Here is an 18,956-nt window from a genome sequence, read left to right as displayed (position 1 = left end):
CAAGACACAAATTTTCTGATTTTGCAATAATGCCTGATATTTTATTTCACAACTACATGTTAGACAGTAGCTCATAACAGATGTTCAATGTAGAATCAAAAAGTATTTAAAAAAAATTAAGACACTCATCAATATCAACACACAAAACCATACACAAGCTATATAAATAATTCCACCATTCAATAAACTTCCAGTATATTCTACATAAATTAAGGCTTAAAATTTGCAACCATCCAGTAAATCCTATTTGATATTTCTTACAACTGGCATCTCAGTTGACTCAAACATTGGGCAATATTATTTTTTTTAAACATCAGGATATCAAAAAAGATGGAAAGGGAAACGGTTGCTATAATAATTACTACTATTCATTACGGATCACTTTTCAATATTGCACATATGCCGAAACGTGCACAAAAAGAGAATGCCAAGTGTTTTCATGACGTGTAACCAACAGTGGCTGTAAAGTTGCTAATAGGTTCACATGAACCATAAAGTAACAGATGATGCAAGTATAGTTAACTGCTTATTACAAACCTGACAAAAAACAGTGAGTCACTGTACAAAAACATTTAGGATTAGGATTAGTGTCAGTCACAATAATATAAATATATGCACGCACACACAATACCAACCTTAAGTCTTGTAGCAGAGGGAGCCTAAGAACTGTCTGTGCTGAAAATGATCAATTTACACAAGAGGCATCTTGTAAAATTCATGGGTTTGTCTAACTAAAGAAGAACCTATGTGGGGTTTTAAAAACTAATATTTGGAAAACCTCAAGAGGAGACAAAGCTGAGGAACATGACTGTACAACTGTTAGACTGAGTTTCTATCCGTTTCTATCTTCCCCACCGCTTATTAATGAGAACTACGGCTGAAAACCTCTGGAAAAAGTTGAATATTAACCACTGAGAAAGGCTAAATAAATGGCACTCCATTGGCCAAATCAATAAGTCAAACGTTGTCAGATTGTATATTTATGATTTGGTCCGATGCCTGAAAAATAAATACTTAAGATCTGATACTCAAAATTAACACTATGAAATGTGGTAATTTAGTGTTTCTCATGAGGTCTTGGCGGGCTAAAGACCCATTCGCACCAAGGGCGATAACCATCAACAAAGATATAGTTCTAAAAAAAACAATCATTCTAAATATATATTAGCATGGTCCACACAACGGCACAGAGAAACAATATCGTGGAATCACTTTCAGAATGATTTTGAGCTGAAAAGCCATGACAATCAGAATCCACCAGACTTTAAACGGATAGTTCACCCAAAAATTTAAATTGTAATTTACCCACCCTCATGTTGTTCCAAACCTGTATGAGTTTCTTTCTTCTGTTGAACACAAAATATATTTTGAAGAATATTGGTAACAAGACAGTTGACTTCCATGGTATTTTTATTCCTACTATGGAAGTCAATGGGCACCATCAACTGTCTGGTTACCACCATTCTTCAAAATATCTTCTTTTGTGTTCAGCAGAAGACATAGGTTTGGGACAATTTGAGGGTGAGTAAGTAATGGAAAAATAAATAGGGATTTTTTGGGGGGTTAACTATCCCTCTAAGAAGCCTGAGCGTTTAAAGTGGCAGACAGAAAATAGCGCACACTTAGAATTAACAATGTTCTTGACCACTGGTGTGGATGCTAATATAGTTATGATTATTGTTATCATTCTAAGTGTGAAAGGGCCCTAAACTCAGCCATCTGCATCTTTAAATATAAATAGTCTTGAGTTGACTTACACTGCATTGTACCTAAAAATGGATCAAATTAAAGAACTAAATTAAAAGATAAAATAAAGAAACAAAACAAAAAGTTGAGCAAAACAAAATAAAATTTAATGATTGTAAATGCCATGTGAAACAAAATGAAAGGTTTCCAAAGGAAACACAAAAGCAAAAAAAGAAAAAGAAAAAGAAAAAAAAAACACAAATATCACAAGGCAGTCTTAAAAAGCATGTGCATTAGTACTGGATATCCATTTTCAAATAAACAAACTAAACTTAATGTATTAGCCTAGAGAAACAAAAACAAAAGAAAACGCAAACCATAAACAGAAGATGCTGATGCTCAAATGTGATTACATTTTACATAAATACTCAGTACCTAGTATTCAATGTCCAAATATTTTTGGAATATTCTTAGGGATGTGCAACATGCACCTCTGTCGGGAGAAACTAAACCTTCCATTCATGTCTTTGGTCCTTCTTAGTTCAGTCTTTTCAGAGGGTCCCTTACAAAAGATTAACAAGTTAGTTAAAGATTTTCCCCTCACTAAAACAGGCATTTTCTTTGCCGTTACCTCTTCTTTTCTACGGAGCACTCGGCATGCTGGATTTAAGACTCAGATTTTAATAAACAAATGAACTGTTGTGAGATGGGTAATGAGATTCCTGCCAAACCAAAAAGTGCTACATTATTGAGGGCAAAGTGGAAAAATGACATCAAATTAAGGCATCGTAAATACTGAAGAGCTATGTAGGATGTAGATATTGACAAAAGAAAGAAAAAAATCTGAGTTTTAAATCCAGCATCTGGTGAATGAGGTGTCCGACCACGTATGGCACATAGCAACAATACCAGGCTAACATCAGAGACAAATTTGTATTAAACGAAAAATTGGTCATATATTGGGATAAACCAGAACGCCTAAAACACTTGCATTTGAAGCATCCAACAGCTTGAATCTTAAAAGAAACTGTCTAAACGAGACTGCGAAACGTGAACATTTGCGAAGACTTGATTACACTAAAATAATAGTTTTCTTTTTCAAAACGGCGCCAATTTCTCTGGCTTCGCAGAACACACCCTTCTTCATTTTCCTGGCAACCCTGCTTTCTACTTGTGCGACTTGCTTGTTTTGAACGACACTTGTAAAATCTTGTCCCCGAGGCGGTAGCCGTTGAGGCTGGCAATAGCCATGGCAGCCTCTTCATAGTTTGTCATGGTAACAAACCCAAATCCCTTGCACTTGTTGGTGTTGAAATCACGGATCACTTTGACATTTGTGACGGCGCCGAAGGGCCCGAACATCTGCCACAAAATGCCCTCATCTGCATCCTGGCCCAGGTTGTAAATAAAAATACACCAGCCTGACGAGGAGTTTCCAGGCATGTTAACGCCAGACATGCCGCTCATGTGGTCTACACTCATAGGAGAGAACCTGAAGACAGGAAATAACATCATTTAGGACAAGTTCATCAGATATGCACACATTTTTGGAACTGAAAGAATTTTCAGAATCTGCCTAAATGTAAAATAACACTATCTGTTAACTGTAGAAATTAAATATAGATTAATCTTTGTTAAAGCTGTATGTTTTATTTTATTAACATTGACACAGACAACAGCAGGAATATTAGGCTGCTGTCACTGAATACTGACACACATCCCATTTCTTTCTCAACTGTTCACTTACGACACAACCGAGAGAATACTTGCCGAGATGGGCATTTTGACATAATTGTGAGCATGTGTTAGAGATGTCAATTTTCACAAATTCCCATGATCGATCGTCGTTTAAATTAACGATCAATTAATCGTTAGCCTTAATACTGCAATATGGCATATGACCAACAGCATGACAGGGTCTGCAAATATTGCTCAGAACTCTATGTTCCTCACCAAATGAATGAGAATGGTTTAAATCTAAATAACTGCGCACCAGTTATGTGCACTCCTGGATATGCTAACCAAGCAAATAGAGAAATACAATCTTGGACTTCATTCACCTGAATCTCTGGGCCTGGTGGTGGACGGGCCCCCCGAAGCGTCGAGGCTGTGTGTGGTAAACCTGGGAAATAATTTGTGAGTTTTTCACTTGGTTGGGACTGGCAGCAAACTTGACAGTGATGGGCTCTGCAGCGCCTGGCGGCTTTTGCCCATTCAAGTCCTTAATTGCATCCTCTGCCTCCGACCTCTTGTCAAATCGAATGAAAGCCACACCACGAGAGAGTCCTGCCATGAGGATAAAAAGGTGAATGCTTTAATACACACTAGCTTACAGAACATTCCAGGTGTCAAAATCAACTTTGCTCATCTACCAACCTGACGCTTGATCGACGAGGACACGGGAGTTGATTATTCTGCCATAACGTGTAAACATTTCTTCTACGTCCTTCTGCGTCATTGTTTTAGGCAGCCCACTGATGTAAAGGTTGGCATCCTTTATGGTGTCAGAGCTTGGCCTGGCATATGACACCTGTCAGAAAGAGCAAAGTTAAAAGATCAGATCCTGAAGAAATACCTCCCCTGGAGATTATTAGGAAATCTCTTAATAAACTACGGCTAAATAAAAAAAAATTAAAACTAAAATAAAAAAAAGATGCAAACGTAGATTCTTCAATTTAAGTAATTTTTTTAAATTGATATTAAAAATTGTAAATTCTTTTCAAATAGGGAACACCCACCCAACAAATAGTTTGCCATGGGTCCTTTACAAATATAAAATTTTATAGAAATGCAAAAACTATTTCATAGAATTCAAACAGCATTAAAGCAACATGTTTGCAACCTGTAATCCATAGATAATAAAACAAATCTTTAAATGGATGAATCTAAATATTGAAAAGCCTGATAAAAAGGCCACAACCAAGATTCCATCAGGTCTGAGCAATTCTACTCCAACAACTTTACTTTGTTCTCGCTGCCTTGTTCTCACAACCGGTGGTCTGAAGCAATGACACAATTTAACTTTACACAGGAGCACCTTTTGTCACATTACCTTGATAGTTTTAGACTGTAGTCTCAGTCCATTGAGAGTACTGATTGCTCTTTCTGCATCATTAGGGTTAAGATAGTTAACAAATCCGTACCCTAAACTGTGGCCTAGAGAAAAAAAAAGGAAAACAATAAAACAAACAAAACAAAAAAAAGTTGAAACGTTCCAAATACAAAGGAAAAAAACATCCTAGTATCAAATGTTAAACTTCTGGGGAAAAAACTGATGCCAACAAATAAATCCACGTTGACTTGGGACAGGCCTGAGAAAGGAAACTAAAAATATGTAGTTTTTTTTTTCTGTCAACACTGAAATGAAGACTACACAATTGTGAAGAAACACTTCCAGTGCTTCAAAAGTTTGTCTAAAAGCGCAAATCTTTTAATAAATTCATTCTGTTTTTTTTAACTGACAACATGGCTTCATGCAAACCCTGCAAAATAAAGACACTACATCCCTAAACCAACAAAGACAAACAATATTTTCTCTCAAAATTAATTTATGTGTCTGCTTTGAAACCAGTGTGCAAAGTGCTGATGAATACTTGCCTGCTACTTTGTCACGAATAAGTTTAGCAGACTCCACCTCCCCAATGCTGCTGAAGAGACTCCGCAGCTCATCTTGGCTCATATTCTGAGGCAAATAGTTGACGATGAGGTTTGTTTTGGCATCTTTAGGCTCATCGGCCATGTGATCTTCGTAACCGTTCGACATGTCATAGACTTCCTAGAAATAATCGAAACAAGTTTCTGTTAGGGTTATACATTTTTGCCAATAAAAATTTTATTAGACAAAATTGAATATTACCACAAACTCATTATGCACTTATTTTACATGAAAATTTGCTACTTGCTGTTGATACCTGACCGTACCTGCACAGGTACAGAGCCTCAATATTAGGCCTAGATCTTGCTGAAAATGTTTTCAATTACAGCTGGCAAGCCAGTAATAGAACGACAAACATGCAATTAAAGAAAATTGGAATAGATTTGTTTTTTTTTTACATAAAATAAAAAACATTTACGTGAGATTACACTATGCTTACACTTAAAGGCTAAATTCCATTGATAAAATGGAGCATTTCCTTAAATTTTAAAGAGAGAAAAGCATCCAATTTGTGAATTAGGGATTTATATTCGTGCCTAGGGAAGAAATAATGCAACTACAAGCATCTGCAAGACAGTTTTTCTAATGACTTCAAAATGCCTACAAATCCCCACTGAAACATATTTCATTAATTACACCTCAGTTTGGCTGCATTTCTACTCTACATTACACAAATGAGAAAAGAAAAAAACAGAAAAAAATAAATAAATCACACCTAGGCACCAAAAAACATTACATATCGTTAACAAGGAACTGGAACAGTAGAACAAAGCAATACAACATTCCCTTTCAGAGCATATTTTACCTTTGTCTTATTAATATGTAATCTTCAAAATGTTACAACCTGACCTAAACCAGTTTTTGTTAATCACCAAACATGAAAGTTCAATATACCACAAAAATGAACTATGAGTGATAAGAATATGTACCGAGCTAAAACAGTAAAAAATGTGAGCAAAAGGACAGATGTAACTGTCAACGGGACTCACTGTACTGCTGTTCTTTTACATTCTATGACCAGCACTGCCTCCAATGGAGTCTAGCTGAAATTGCACATGACCACAATTCATTCAACACAAAAACAATAAAATATGGTAGTGTACTAATGGTATTAAAAAGGGGGTCTTGGATGTCTAACCCCTTCAAGGCATTTTAGGTGAAGGAGGAACCGAACACTGCGGTCACCATGATTATTCTGATATCGGACAGTGCGTCCCATTCACGTTAGAAGAGAGGTCTTATTGTGTATTCCACATGGGTAGCCAGTCAACCTTCAAGGCTGAAACAAACACGCATTATTACAGTCCCTCCCACACAAACCATCATTGGAGGTTTTGATAAAGTGGTCTGAATCACTCATAGACAATTCTGGTCACTCTCTATCCGATTACTTCGACCGCGAGCTGGTCCCTATAAATATGGTAAAACTTTGCAGCATTTGCCAGGCCAGATACCTTCAGCTGACATTATACAACACCCAATAACGTGTCTAGTGCATTCAGTGAAAAGTCTACCTCAGACGACAGCATTAAACCTCAAGTATTACTCGCTTCACACAGGCTACAGCACTACATGAACGAAAACAGCCTACAAGCACTAAACACTACTAACTCCAGCTTACAGGTTCAGTTTATTTTTAAAATCCACATTCAGTCCCTGATGGACGCAAATTCTACTCACTTTTAAGTATCTAACGTGTCCCCTTCTGACTGCCATGAAGAGCCGTCACAGATCCCAACTCTGAAGATACCAAAAACAAAATAAGGTAATAAAAATACACGCTGACAAAAAGGGGTGGTAGGGAAGGCAAAGGCGGGTTTGGGGGTTCAGAGTAAAATAAATAAACTAAAATAAAAGAAGGGCAAAAAGATAAGATGAGCCACCTTCAGATATAACCTGTGGAAAAAGAATAACAACCATCGGCCATTAAGACTGGTGTAATTTCAGCGTGTATTTTTAGCACCTCACTTTGAGTCTGTACTGCCTGCACAACATCTCAATGTTGACATTATATAAATGGTGTGCTTGTTTAATTTCTTTACGCTGCAAACTTATATATACATGCATATCATATATGTATATATATCATTTGTAGTTTTTATAAATGGAAAGAAAACACCAAGAATTAGGTAGGCTACTACAATACTACAGTGTAAATACTGTTTTATCCCTTTAAGCAAATCTACATGGCATAAAACATAGGCTAAATCTGTGAATCTATCTTGGACTGCACGAATTAGAGTAATAATATTAATAATAGGTTAAATAAACTTTTTTTTTTTTTACACAACATGGCTGATTAACCTTAAACTATGCCAAACTACGTTTACCTTGTAAAATACTGTTGCATAAAATATATTTTAATAACTAATTGATAGCATAAAGAGTGTCAGGGGACAGTTCCGTTTCATTTTGAACATTTCATAATTTTCATTCAATCACGACAAACGACAGTTACACGGGCGGTTGAGCTTATTAAACTTATCAGAACAAAAATTTACTACTATCATTAAAAAAAGTCAACACTGTTCAGTACTTCGTAGGCTGCTAAGAAAACGGAATAAACGACATTTGTAAAGTTAATTCTGCCTAGTCGTGGGGGCGTGGGATTTAACTAACGTTACCCCGCAGCAGGACATCACTCATGCTTGTGTAGATTACCTCGCCATTGTTACGGTTTCGTATCGTAGCTACAGGAGGACAACAACCTTGCGGCATTACACAGCATGTTTGTGAAGAATCAGCGATTCAACTAGGTCTAGCATTAAAATACCACACAACACGAGGCCTCGTTCCCCACACACCGTCCCCTTATTTTCGCGATGACTCGCTCGGTAAATCCCATGCAACTCTCGAGCTCAAACTCGAGCAGGCTGCGCTATGGGGCCTAACTCAAATAAAGCCAGGCCTCAAACACCGAACAGATTTATAACCGTTACTAAATCTTAATAAACCAATTTAAATGCATCATGATAAAAAAGACAAGTTTAAAAATATATACATGGCGCCTTACCAACTTAAAAGTATATCCGATTCTGCAGTAGAATGGATGCACGCGGAGCTTTAGCAGAACGTGGCTTTTTGGCGCTGCGCTCTCGTGACACAAAAAACACGCCACAATGGAAGTATGCCGAGGAAGCGGAAGTCTTAACCCCTCCCACTTCCATAATCCATTATACAGATCAACAGTCACTATAATAAAACCAGTCATTTGGTTCAATATAAACAGATTTATTGTGCAAAATAAAACGCCATTACTGTGCGTGCATATAAAATATTCTTAGAACAGGTATTGTGAAGAGACATAGGCTACTTTAGATTAATGTTGAAATTTAGGAAAACGCTGACTGGATGATATTATCAGAATGATTCGAATTTCGTAACAGTGAAATATAAAATATATAATGCACTATACAGTACCGGTCAAAAGTTTGGAAACATTACTATTTTTAATGTTTTTGAAAATAGTATCTTATGCTCATCAACATTATGATCATTTATTTAATCAAAAAACAGTAATATTGTCTATTTTAATATACTTTAAAATACAATTTATTTCTGTGATGCAAAGCTGAGTTTTCATCAGCCATTGCTCCAGTCTTCAGTGTCACATGATCCTCCAGAAATCATTCTAATATGCTGATTTATTATCAGTGTTGGAAACAGTTAATATATTTTTTTTTATAACCTGTGATACTTTTTCAGGATTCTTTGATGAATAAAAAAAGTTTTAAAAAAGAACAGCATTTATTTAAAATCTAAATATTTTGTAGCAATATAAACTAACCACTCAAAAGTTTGGGGTCCGTATTTTTATTTTTTAAAGAAATGAATACTTTTTTTTCCAGCAAGTACATGTATGTGTTAAATTGAAAAAAAATGATAGTAAAAATTTAAATTGTTAGAAAAGATTTCTATTTTGAATAAATGCTGTTCTTTTTAACTTTTTTATCAATGAATCCTGAAAAAAGTATCACAGGTTCCAAAAAATATTAAGCAGCACAACTGTTTCCAACATTGATAATAACTGAGTATCAAATCAGCATATGAGAATGATTTCTGAAGGATCATGTGACACTGAAGATTTGAGTAACGGCTGATGAAAATTCAGTTTTGCATCACAGAAATAAATTATATTTTAAAGTATATTAAAATAGAAAACTATTATTTTAAATTGTAATAATATTTCACAATATTACTGTTTTCTGTATTTTTGATCAAATAAATGCAGGCTTGATGGGCATAAGAGACTTTTTAAAAAAACATTAAAAATACTAATGTTTCCAAACTTCTGACCGGTATGTATATATAATCATTGTGTACACATTCATGAGAAAAGTCGCAAGATATAATTTGCAACAGTGGCTTTTATTCTTTGTCCAGGATTCGATACTCTTGCGGGGGTTGATGTCCCATGAGCTGTGCCACTGTAATCCAAGACATTACCTGATGAGGGAATGGTCAGAGATGACATTACAAATCTTGTAAATGATCAGGGGGGAATAAATTAATTATAATTCAAGTCACAAAGCTCACCAGTACAAAGAGAACCACTAAAGAAGTCATCATGATGATGTCCAACACAAGTCGTAACTTCTCCTCAATTTTATTTTGACAGCCCTAGAATAGAAAGAAAACAATGTTGAATCTGGCTTATAATGCTCATATGCAAACCTAATTTACAGTAATTCACAAATAAAGCCTAATTTGTTCATTTTTAAACCTTGTTATAGAAATATTTCAGGTAAAATACAAGTTAAGGGGTCATAACATGAGAAATCGAATTTTGACAAATAAGAGGTCTGTGCACCAAAACATCCTGCAAGTTTCATAGCTTAAAATGTCATTCTCATTATAAACAAAACATTTAATCAAGTATTTCATCATATTTAATCAAGCTCCAAAAATTACTAATTTTGATTTCGCGGGATCTGTGTCGTCACACGGGCAAATACATTTGCATATCACTACCTCCATATGACACTGACGAATAGTTATACATTGTCGCATTACAGGTCCCGCCCACTGGTGTTCAGACGCTAAGGCCATGTGTCCAGGCTAAAGCATTTTTCCAATAGTTTTCAATGGAAGCGCCGCGTTTTTTAGACGCTAAGCGTCTATTTCACGCTGAGCGCAAAGCACTCTGTGTTTTTACCAGTCTTTTTGTCCATATTGTGACGTACATCTGAGTGTAAAGGCTTGTACGCACCAAGGATGATAACTGTAATGATATAGTTCTAAAAATTGTTCTAAATATAAAAGAATAGCAGAGTCCACAACTATAATGATTACGGCACAGAGGAACGATGTCGTTGGACAGAACTATCAGAACTATTTTCAGCTGATGAATGATAAAAACATTGACAGCCAATCAGAATCCATCCTGCTTTAAAGAACTTGAGCATATAAATCAGCAGACAACAAAACTGCAGCACACACTTAGAATAAACAGAACGATATTGTGTGTTGGTGTGAATGCCGATATAGTTATTGTTTTAGTTATCGTTCTTGGTGTGAACAGGCCTCAAAAAGGACCAAATATGGGGTGGGGGCTTCGTTCTATGCATCGGTTGTTGATTGGACCGGAAGGTCCAGTTGTGACAACAACAAAAAAAGATAAAAGAAAAAGAAACATACGTGACAACAAGATTTTAAACATGCATTTAGTAAATGCATTTGAATTTTCATTTAATGCCAACTTTAACATAATGGTAGAGCCTTAGCTGTAAGCTGTAAGTCTAGCAGGAAAATATTGAAAATATTAAAAATCTTATACATAGGGTAACTCAAATGTAATTAGTGTCTGTACCTCATTATAGAGAAGCAGGGGTGAGTCTAAAGTCCCATTGCAGTCGTGAAAGTTTTTGTTGCAGCAGCTTAAAGGAACTTCGTATTTCCTACTGTGATTAAACCAGGGTGTTTCTAACCAGTCTGTGTAGTTGTAAACACCACAACACCGCAACTGTAACAAAAAAAATTGTTACAATCTAATTTTACCAAACACATAGAAATCCTAAAGATTTCTGTGCAAATACCTCACACTGAAGGGCATTTACTGCCTTGGTATCAGGATCTTGGCTATTACCACTGTAGTTCTGAAACACATCTTTAAGGGGAGCCAAGTCCACATCGAGCTTAAAAAGATGTAATTTAATATTAAAACCATATCAGTGAAATACACTTTTTTTAAAGCCAAGTAACTTAAAATTCCAGTTACCTTCCTTTTATGAGTGTATGCCAATGCTGCAGTAGTAACCACAACGCAAAACACAATAATGAGAAAATACACAAACTGAAAGACAAGAAATATACCAATATGAACACCACACCTCATTCTTAAGAGTAAATTATTATTATTCAGTCTTTATTAAGTTTTTTTCCATCTCACCAATCCGTGTAGACATGAAGGTTTTTTGTTGGACACCAGACAGCCAATGCTTCCACTGATAAGGAGGATGGCTCCTCCGACAACAGCCAGCAGTGCAGGGAGAATTATATAAAAGCTGCTAAAGAACATACTGTATTCTCTGTATTTATGCAGCAAGAATGAACCACCCAGACCTGTAATCCCAGCCAGCTAGACAAAGTAAAGAACGAAGGAATTTAAAAACAAGAGGAAACAAAACAGCAGATTTATTTCCTAAAAGCCATTTCTTGTCACGTGCTGTACATGTGAGCAGTCATGTCACTGTTTTACAAAAACACATCTTTTTCTATTTTTTTTCTTTTCACTGTAGCTACACTCATACAAATAACCATATACTTTTGTTGCCTACATATTACACAAGGTGTAGGCCTATATAATAGGCTACATCCAAGGCTAGTTGTTACACTTTTAATATTTCCCAGGGCATTTAAGAACACAGTTCAACATTTCAAAAATCATTTTAAATCTACCTCCATCATTGTTGACCCTTGCCTGTATTGTGTTCACTTATTTAGGCTGCATACAACAAAAATAATGATGCTATTGAAATTTAGTTTGGATTATAGAATTCTAAAAAGGCCATTCATAAAACCTGTTTTAAACCAACAAACAAAGCCACTTCTAGAGAAAACATGCAATTATATATAAGTAGGCCTAGTTATGGCAAATGCATTAGTATTATGATGACAAACGAAACAAACAAGTGCATGATGCTGTCTAAACTCACCGATAAAAGAAGAGAAGCAATTTTAAGAACAATTCCGAAAGCTCTTCTCCTTAGAGCCATGGCTCTGCTTTAATCGATTCGCGTGAACGCGTAATCTATACACACATATTTAAAACGCGGTTCTCTCAAGGTCTCTCGGTCCAGTGACGAACACTGATATGACTTGATGGATTTAAAAATCGAAACCAGATAAAATTGCGGAAGTCACTGGATCTAGTAAACAAGTAGGGGGCACTGTACCAGGGAAATAAAGTATCACTGGAATTCCAAAGCCATATAATAGTAATCCTCAAAAATAAATTCCGTCTATATTATATTAATTGGTTTTAGAACATATAGGCTAGCCTACATTTTTTTTAAGTCTACTTTAAACGGTATCATATAAATGTATTTATTTTCATTTATTATTCTTTTTAAGTAGAACACATTTATATTTTGGGAATAATAAATATTCAAAACGCATTAATACGTTCAAAACAAGGATAATAATGGTATGCTCATAATTATTATTGAACGCGAACACAATTGTTATATTCATGTTGATATAATAAATCTGAAAAATTCACACACACTCACTCACACACACAACTTCCAAAGATGTTTTTATTGGACGTCATTATTTTGCGACAAATTTGCTGGTCTTGTCATTGAGAAGCAAGATGGCGTCAGCATCAGACCATCAGGGTGCTCCAGACAGCGAACTGGACGAATTATTAGACAGTAAGTTTTGAGGATGACTTAAATATAAAAATAACGACATTTAAAATGTGCGAATGTTTGAGCCCTTTTGTAATGTTACTCTTTAGTGAACTAGCGTTTAGAAGGCGGTTGTCACAGTGCAGTTGCTGCTCCGCTACTATGTGCTCATGCTTGTCTCAGTGATTGTACTTTTTTTAGGCATGTGAAAACATTACACTGTTCGTCGTTTAATTAATTAGAGATCCTCAGTCTATCTCTTTTATGGTCCCATAAAAACTCTGTGTTGAACTCTATGTTCAAACCGGGTTTTGAAGTTAAACGGAGCTTTAGGAGATGCATGTTTACTAGCCAACTTTGCTATTCATGCCGTGTAATGAAATCAGTCACATGATTATATATAATCAAAACTGATGCACGTATACCTCTGGTACACCAATGTTAGTGTTTCCTCAACCTCAACTACAGGTGCTCTTGATGATTTCGACAAGACCAGTGTTCCCCCTACGGCCCCTGAGGCCCCCACTGCCCCTGATGCAGGTACGAGAGACGAGAAGGTAATAAACACATGTTTTTACATTTTTATAGCAATTCAAGTAGTGATCAGATTTTTCCAAAATTTTCCGGCACTTTTACAGTAAGTTTGTTTAATGATTGTTGCTGGTTAATTTTTATTTTTTCCTCTGTTCATTTCATCCTCAGCCCCCTCTGCTGGAGGACAGCAAGTTCTTTGAGACACTCTTTGATGGTGAGATGGCCAATCAAGCACGCGAGGAGTGGGAGAAAGCCATGGCTGAGCTAGCGCAAGAAGAACCTGACCTTCTACAACATTTTCATAAGCTGTCTGAGGCAGCAGGTAAAGTAGGTAAGTAATCTGAAATGGAGCACTGTTGGATATGAAGATATACAAGCTATTCTATATTCCAATTGTTTTGACAAATTATTATTTTTTTCATTTAGGCACAGATGTAGCTTCACAACAAGAGTTCACCTCCTGTCTTAAAGAGACCCTTAGTGGTTTGGCGCAAAATGCAGACAACCTGCAGGTAAACCCACTGAGTTTCTCATATTGCAATGTAAATTAATTCAAGGAAATGGTTTTATTGATACACTAAAAAAGTTTGGGATCAGTACGATATTTTTTGTTTTTGAAAGAGTCTCTAATGATCACCAAGGATGCATTTATTTGATCTAAAATACAGTAAATGTATAATCACAATTTTAAATAACTGTTTTATATTTTTTATATATGGAATTTATTCCTGTAATAGCTTTCAGCTGCCATTATTCCAGTTTTCAGATTCACATGATCCTTCAGAAATCCATCAGAATCAAATGGAAACCGTGATACTATTTTTCACATAGGTGTAATTTGCGGGTGGGAAATGTCCCCACCACTTTTTGCCAGAGTCGATATTATCCCCATCACATTTTTAAGAACTTCTTGCTGCACGGATATGCCTAATGCAAATGAAACATATCCAGTTATCGTTCATTTGTGTTAAATAAGAGCCGATCTAAGTGCTGTAATTTGTTGTTTTTGAAATCATGCTGAATGTTCGTTGCCAATGTTATCAGTGGCAGAATGTTCTCTTTTGGCTCGTGCGCACTCTTCACACAGACGAGTGCGTCGATCTATCACTTAATGCTGTTGTCCCTGTTCCGTGCTCTTGATGTACAATCATGGATGAACATCTTTGATTTTAAAGGGATAGTTCACCCAAAAATGAAAATTCTGTCATCATTTACTCTCCCTCAAGTTGTTCCAAACCTGTATGATTTCCTTTCTTCTGCTAAACACAAAAGAAGATATTTTAAAGAAGGTTGGTAATTAAACAGTTGCTGGTCCCCATTGACATCCATAGTATTCTTTTTTTTCCTACTATGGAAGTCAGTGAGGTCCATCAGTCTTTTGGTTACCGACTTTCTTCAAAATATCTTCTTTTGTGTTCAGCAGAAGAAAGAAAGTCATACAGGTTTGGAACAACTTGAGGGAGAGTAAATGATGACAGAATTTTCATTTTTGGGTGAACTATCCCTTTAATGAGTAAAAAAAAATGATATGAGGTCAGATTAGAAACCCCAAAAGACAGCTTTTATATGAAATATAAATATATTGTAACATTATAAAGTACTTGATATCACTTTTGATCAATTTAATACATCTTTGCTGAATAAAAGTATTAATTTTTATTTTAAGTATTAATATTAACAAAAAATATCTTACTGGTCCCAAATTTGAAAGGTAATGTACAGTACAGGTCAAAAGTTTGGAAGCATTACGTTTTTTTATATTTTTGAAAGAAGTCTCTAATGCTTATCAAGGCTGCGTTTATTTGATCAAAAATACAGAAAAAAAACAGTAATATTGTGAAATATTATTACAACTTAAAATAATAGTTTTCTATTTGAATATACTTTAAAAAAATAATTTATTCCTGTGATGCAAAGCTGAATTTTCAGCATCATTACTCCAGTCTATCACATGATCCTTTAGAAATCATTCTAATATTCTGATTTATTATGAGTGTCGGAAACAGTTCTGCTGCCTAATATATTTGATGAATAAAAGGTTAAAAAGAACTGCATTTATTCAAAATAAAAAAATATTTTCTAATAATGTAAATCATCTTTACTATCACTTTTTATCAATTTAACACATCCTTGCTGAATAAAAGTATTGATTTATTTAAAAATTACTGACCAGTAGTGTATATTGTTGTTACAAAAGATTTTTTTTTTTAAACATTTGCTTCTTTTTTATTTTTTTACTTTTTATTCATCAAAGTATCCTAAAAAAGTATCACAGGTTATGAAAAAATATTAAGCAGCAGAGCTGTTTCCAACTTTGATAATGAATCATCATCATATTAGAATGATTTCTAAAGGATCATGTGATAGACTGGAGTAATGATCATGAAAATTCAGCTTTTCATCACAGAAATAAATGATAATTTAAAGTATAATAAATTGAAAACCAATTATTTTTAATTGTAATAATATATCACAATATTACATTTTTTTCTGTATTTTTGATCAAATAAATGCAGGCTTGATGAGCAGAAGAAACTTCTTTCAAAAACATTGAAAATAGTAATGTTTCCAAACTTTTGACCTGTACTGTATGTCAGAAAAAATTTAAAGAAATGTGATGAACAAAAGTCAGAGGCTGCTCACTGAAGACCCATGGGTGGAGCGTGAAGTCCAGCTCCCCCTCTCTAGACGTAATATGTGGAGCTAGATGGTCCAACCACACCCTAATCCTACCAATTACCCTATCCCTCCACCCCTTAGTTCTACAGAGATAGAGTGGGACTTGGTCAAGCTCAACCCATGACGTCCAGAGAGGGAGATCTAGATGTCATTTGGCTCTGCAGTGAGCACCACTTGCTTTTACCTTTAAATGCAGAGTGCAGGACTGGCTGGAGATGATCTGGTAAAGACCTTGGAGAACCTGGGATTGAATGAAAATGGGGAGGGAGGAGGAGAAGATGGCAATATTCTCCCAATTATGCAGTCCATCATGCAGAACCTTTTGTCTAAAGAAGTTCTCTACCCTTCTCTTAAAGAGATAACGGAGAAGGTGAGTTGTTTACAGCATCTCCCTGACTGTCTTACTGATTGTCCAACATTTTTCTGGTGCCAGTGAATATGCCTATCATCAATTAAATTATTTATTTTCAGAAAATCTTGTAACACATTCCATTTAATATTATTATTATTATTTGTTTTTACTAATATCACGCAATTTGCATTTAGTACCCTGAATGGTTGGAGGGCAACAGGCAGTCCCTCCCCCCAGACCAGTTCATGCGGTATGAGCAACAGTACAAGATCATGGGAGAGATATGCAGCCAGTTTGAGAAAGATGGAGACAAAGACAGCACATTTGATAACATTTTAGAACTCATGCAAAAGGTAAAAAACATATAATTTTTAAATTGAGTAATGATTTAGAGACATATTTTCAGGTTTGTTTATATGTATGAATTACTTCACCTTTTTCTTGTACCCTTTTTACTTAAAAACGTAATAATATAACTTAATATAACCTTTCAGAAATGTTACGTAACAGAAATGTTAATATTTTGTTAATAATGTCTTACCCTTAGCTGCAAGACTTGGGTCAACCTCCAAAAGAGCTAGCTGGAGAGGCAGTGAGTATTTTTTATTATTATTATTATTATTATTTTACAATAGATATGTCATTTACATAATCAAAATGTTTGTTCTCTTATATTTTCAGCCTCCTGGCTTGAATTTTGACCCAGAAGCTCTGCACCTTCCTGGGGCACAAGGGATTCCTGGAGCAGAGCAGTGCTCAGTCATGTGATCTCAATGAGGTCAAATTTATGTATGTTTAAAAACGATACAATTTGGAGCTAATTATCTGAACCTGAATTGGACACAGTGGATCATGCTCCGCTTTTAAAGGAGTTTGTTTTGTGTCTGCACTGAAACTGTGAACTTCACTACATTAATTTGACCTTGTAGTTTTTGTCCACAGAGGTTCTTTTCATATTCATCCCTAATCCATTTACTGTTGTCACTGTAGAGCAGCTCTTAATGTTTTGAGTGAAGCTTGATATCTCAAGTGCGCCGACAGCTTGGTAAGAAAGAATCAAGGTCTTCTGAATTTACTTCAAGCACATTTGACAGCTTATGCGGTGAATTGTGTTTGGTAGAAGTAGACACGAATGCATGGAGTGATGGGAAAAGTATTTCCAGTTTAATTTTACTTTTAAAATCTCAGAAGAATGGTCAGAGTCTACAAATAGCTTTCATCGGATTGCTGAAATAATTTTAATATAAAATGTAATATCTATTCTATTCTCATACGATATCATTAGTTTCATTTCTGTGATTTGAAAACTATTCAGTGACAAATGAATCTCTCAGATTAAGATTAATAAAAAAAAAAACTAACTGCTGGCACTTCAGATCCAGGTTCATAATATATCCATAATTTCATTGTCAAACATAGGCGGCATTTGTGTTTGAGTTGAAAAATGATCTCTACTTGTGTCTTCTAATGGATCTGTCTGCATATAGATCAGTTTGGAGTAGTGAATTGCCATGTAGATCTATATCATTCCTGTCTGTGGTGGTGCCTCTATGTGATGTGCTATTGTCATAATAATAGTCCTAATTTGCCTTGATTAAAAGAATATTGTTTCATAGTTCAAAATTAATACTCTGTATTAACACTCAAATCCCAGGATACCTGAAAAAAAGGTTACATTTTGTAGTCATATGCTTTTGAGGGGATGTTTACAGGCTTCTTTTGCAAACAGGTTTGAATGCCTGGAAGTGGGATCCTTTCATGGGATCAAGTATGGAACTGATAGTTGACTTGCTTTCTTGACACACGTCAGTGGTTATTTGTAGTATGGTATTATCTGGCCAATATGAGAAGGATATAATAGGTATGATGAACAGGACAAAAATATCCAATGGTTACAACACTCAGGGGTTGCTCAAACACCCAAGCACTTAAATCAGCTCATCAATATTCTTTATCATGTTAAATATTCCCTTAAATGTACAGTTCATTGGTCTTTTCACTACATGAAAGTCTAATAAATGTTATAAACTCACATTATTCTTTGCCTGCTCGATTTTATTCCAGTTACATATCAAATGAAACTAAGACCATTGATTACACACAATTGTCTATGGTTGTTCATTTACATTCTAACCATATTACATTTTTTGTGGCTTTAACACTTAACATTTTTTTAATAACCAGCAAGGAGGTAACCTTT

The 18,956-nt window shown here is 35.2% G+C and overlaps 3 protein-coding genes across 9 annotated transcripts; 1 reads left to right on the top strand and 2 right to left on the bottom strand.

Moving 5' to 3' along the window:
- Positions 1-15: 15 nt before the first annotated feature.
- elavl1a (ELAV like RNA binding protein 1a) lies at positions 16-8,513 on the bottom strand. 6 transcript variants are annotated; one of them, XM_081374429.1, is made up of 7 exons: positions 8,355-8,508; positions 7,022-7,237; positions 5,284-5,461; positions 4,739-4,842; positions 4,063-4,216; positions 3,747-3,972; positions 16-3,178 (listed from the first exon to the last, which is right to left on the bottom strand). In XM_081374429.1, exons 2-7 carry the CDS (start codon positions 7,055-7,057, stop codon positions 2,854-2,856), a joined length of 1,023 nt encoding a protein of 340 aa, XP_081230555.1. In that variant the 5' UTR covers positions 7,058-7,237; positions 8,355-8,508; the 3' UTR covers positions 16-2,853. The 6 variants fall into 6 exon arrangements, with proteins under 6 accessions (XP_081230555.1, XP_081230554.1, XP_081230557.1 ...); XM_081374428.1 differs by having other exon boundaries at positions 7,022-7,081; positions 8,355-8,463; XM_081374431.1 differs by lacking the exon at positions 4,739-4,842 and having other exon boundaries at positions 7,022-7,081; positions 8,355-8,513.
- A 41-nt stretch (positions 8,514-8,554) lies between these two features.
- tspan37 (tetraspanin 37) lies at positions 8,555-12,704 on the bottom strand. Of its 2 annotated transcripts, XR_014030739.1 has the most exons (8): positions 12,496-12,704; positions 11,730-11,918; positions 11,559-11,633; positions 11,377-11,475; positions 11,151-11,303; positions 9,878-9,961; positions 9,420-9,787; positions 8,559-8,958 (listed from the first exon to the last, which is right to left on the bottom strand). XR_014030739.1 is itself a non-coding variant. In XM_081374089.1 (7 exons), exons 1-7 carry the CDS (start codon positions 12,553-12,555, stop codon positions 9,710-9,712), a joined length of 738 nt encoding a protein of 245 aa, XP_081230215.1. In that variant the 5' UTR covers positions 12,556-12,684; the 3' UTR covers positions 8,555-9,709. The 2 variants fall into 2 exon arrangements, 1 of the variants encoding a protein (XP_081230215.1); XM_081374089.1 differs by having other exon boundaries at positions 8,555-9,787; positions 12,496-12,684.
- Positions 12,705-13,079: 375 nt separating this feature from the next.
- Positions 13,080-18,788, top strand: pex19 (peroxisomal biogenesis factor 19). Its single transcript, XM_081374035.1, has 8 exons — positions 13,080-13,215; positions 13,660-13,748; positions 13,894-14,056; positions 14,152-14,237; positions 16,601-16,774; positions 16,951-17,109; positions 17,304-17,348; positions 17,438-18,788. The coding sequence occupies exons 1-8, from the start codon at positions 13,155-13,157 to the stop codon at positions 17,522-17,524; spliced, it is 864 nt and encodes a 287-aa protein (XP_081230161.1). The 5' UTR covers positions 13,080-13,154; the 3' UTR covers positions 17,525-18,788.
- The last annotated feature ends 168 nt before the right edge of the window (positions 18,789-18,956 follow it).

This window comes from Scardinius erythrophthalmus (genome assembly GCF_964197995.2).
Source record: "Scardinius erythrophthalmus genome assembly, chromosome: 9".
Taxonomy (NCBI): domain Eukaryota; kingdom Metazoa; phylum Chordata; class Actinopteri; order Cypriniformes; family Leuciscidae; genus Scardinius; species Scardinius erythrophthalmus.
Note: the sequence above shows the minus strand (reverse complement) of the source record. Positions and strands in the feature narration are given on the sequence as shown.

What these genes read in the sequence shown, in the direction of transcription:
- elavl1a (XM_081374429.1), bottom strand. Translation starts at nt 7,057, where the DNA reads ATGGCAGTCAGAAGGGGACACGTTAGATACTTAAAA. An exon ending in TACAGTCTAAAACTATCAAG is followed by an intron (nt 4,217 to 4,738) that starts GTAATGTGACAA and finishes TCTTTCTGACAG; the next exon opens with GTGTCATATGCCAGGCCAAG. An exon ending in CCTCGTCGATCAAGCGTCAG is followed by an intron (nt 3,973 to 4,062) that starts GTTGGTAGATGA and finishes TCCTCATGGCAG; the next exon opens with GACTCTCTCGTGGTGTGGCT.
- tspan37 (XM_081374089.1), bottom strand. Translation starts at nt 12,555, where the DNA reads ATGGCTCTAAGGAGAAGAGCTTTCGGAATTGTTCTTAAAATTGCTTCT. An exon ending in TTGCTTCTCTTCTTTTATCG is followed by an intron (nt 11,919 to 12,495) that starts GTGAGTTTAGAC and finishes TACTTTGTCTAG; the next exon opens with CTGGCTGGGATTACAGGTCT. An exon ending in CTTCATGTCTACACGGATTG is followed by an intron (nt 11,634 to 11,729) that starts GTGAGATGGAAA and finishes CTTGTCTTTCAG; the next exon opens with TTTGTGTATTTTCTCATTAT.
- pex19 (XM_081374035.1), top strand. Translation starts at nt 13,155, where the DNA reads ATGGCGTCAGCATCAGACCATCAGGGTGCTCCAGACAGCGAACTGGAC. An exon ending in ACTGGACGAATTATTAGACA is followed by an intron (nt 13,216 to 13,659) that starts GTAAGTTTTGAG and finishes CCTCAACTACAG; the next exon opens with GTGCTCTTGATGATTTCGAC. An exon ending in AAAATGCAGACAACCTGCAG is followed by an intron (nt 14,238 to 16,600) that starts GTAAACCCACTG and finishes CTTTAAATGCAG; the next exon opens with AGTGCAGGACTGGCTGGAGA.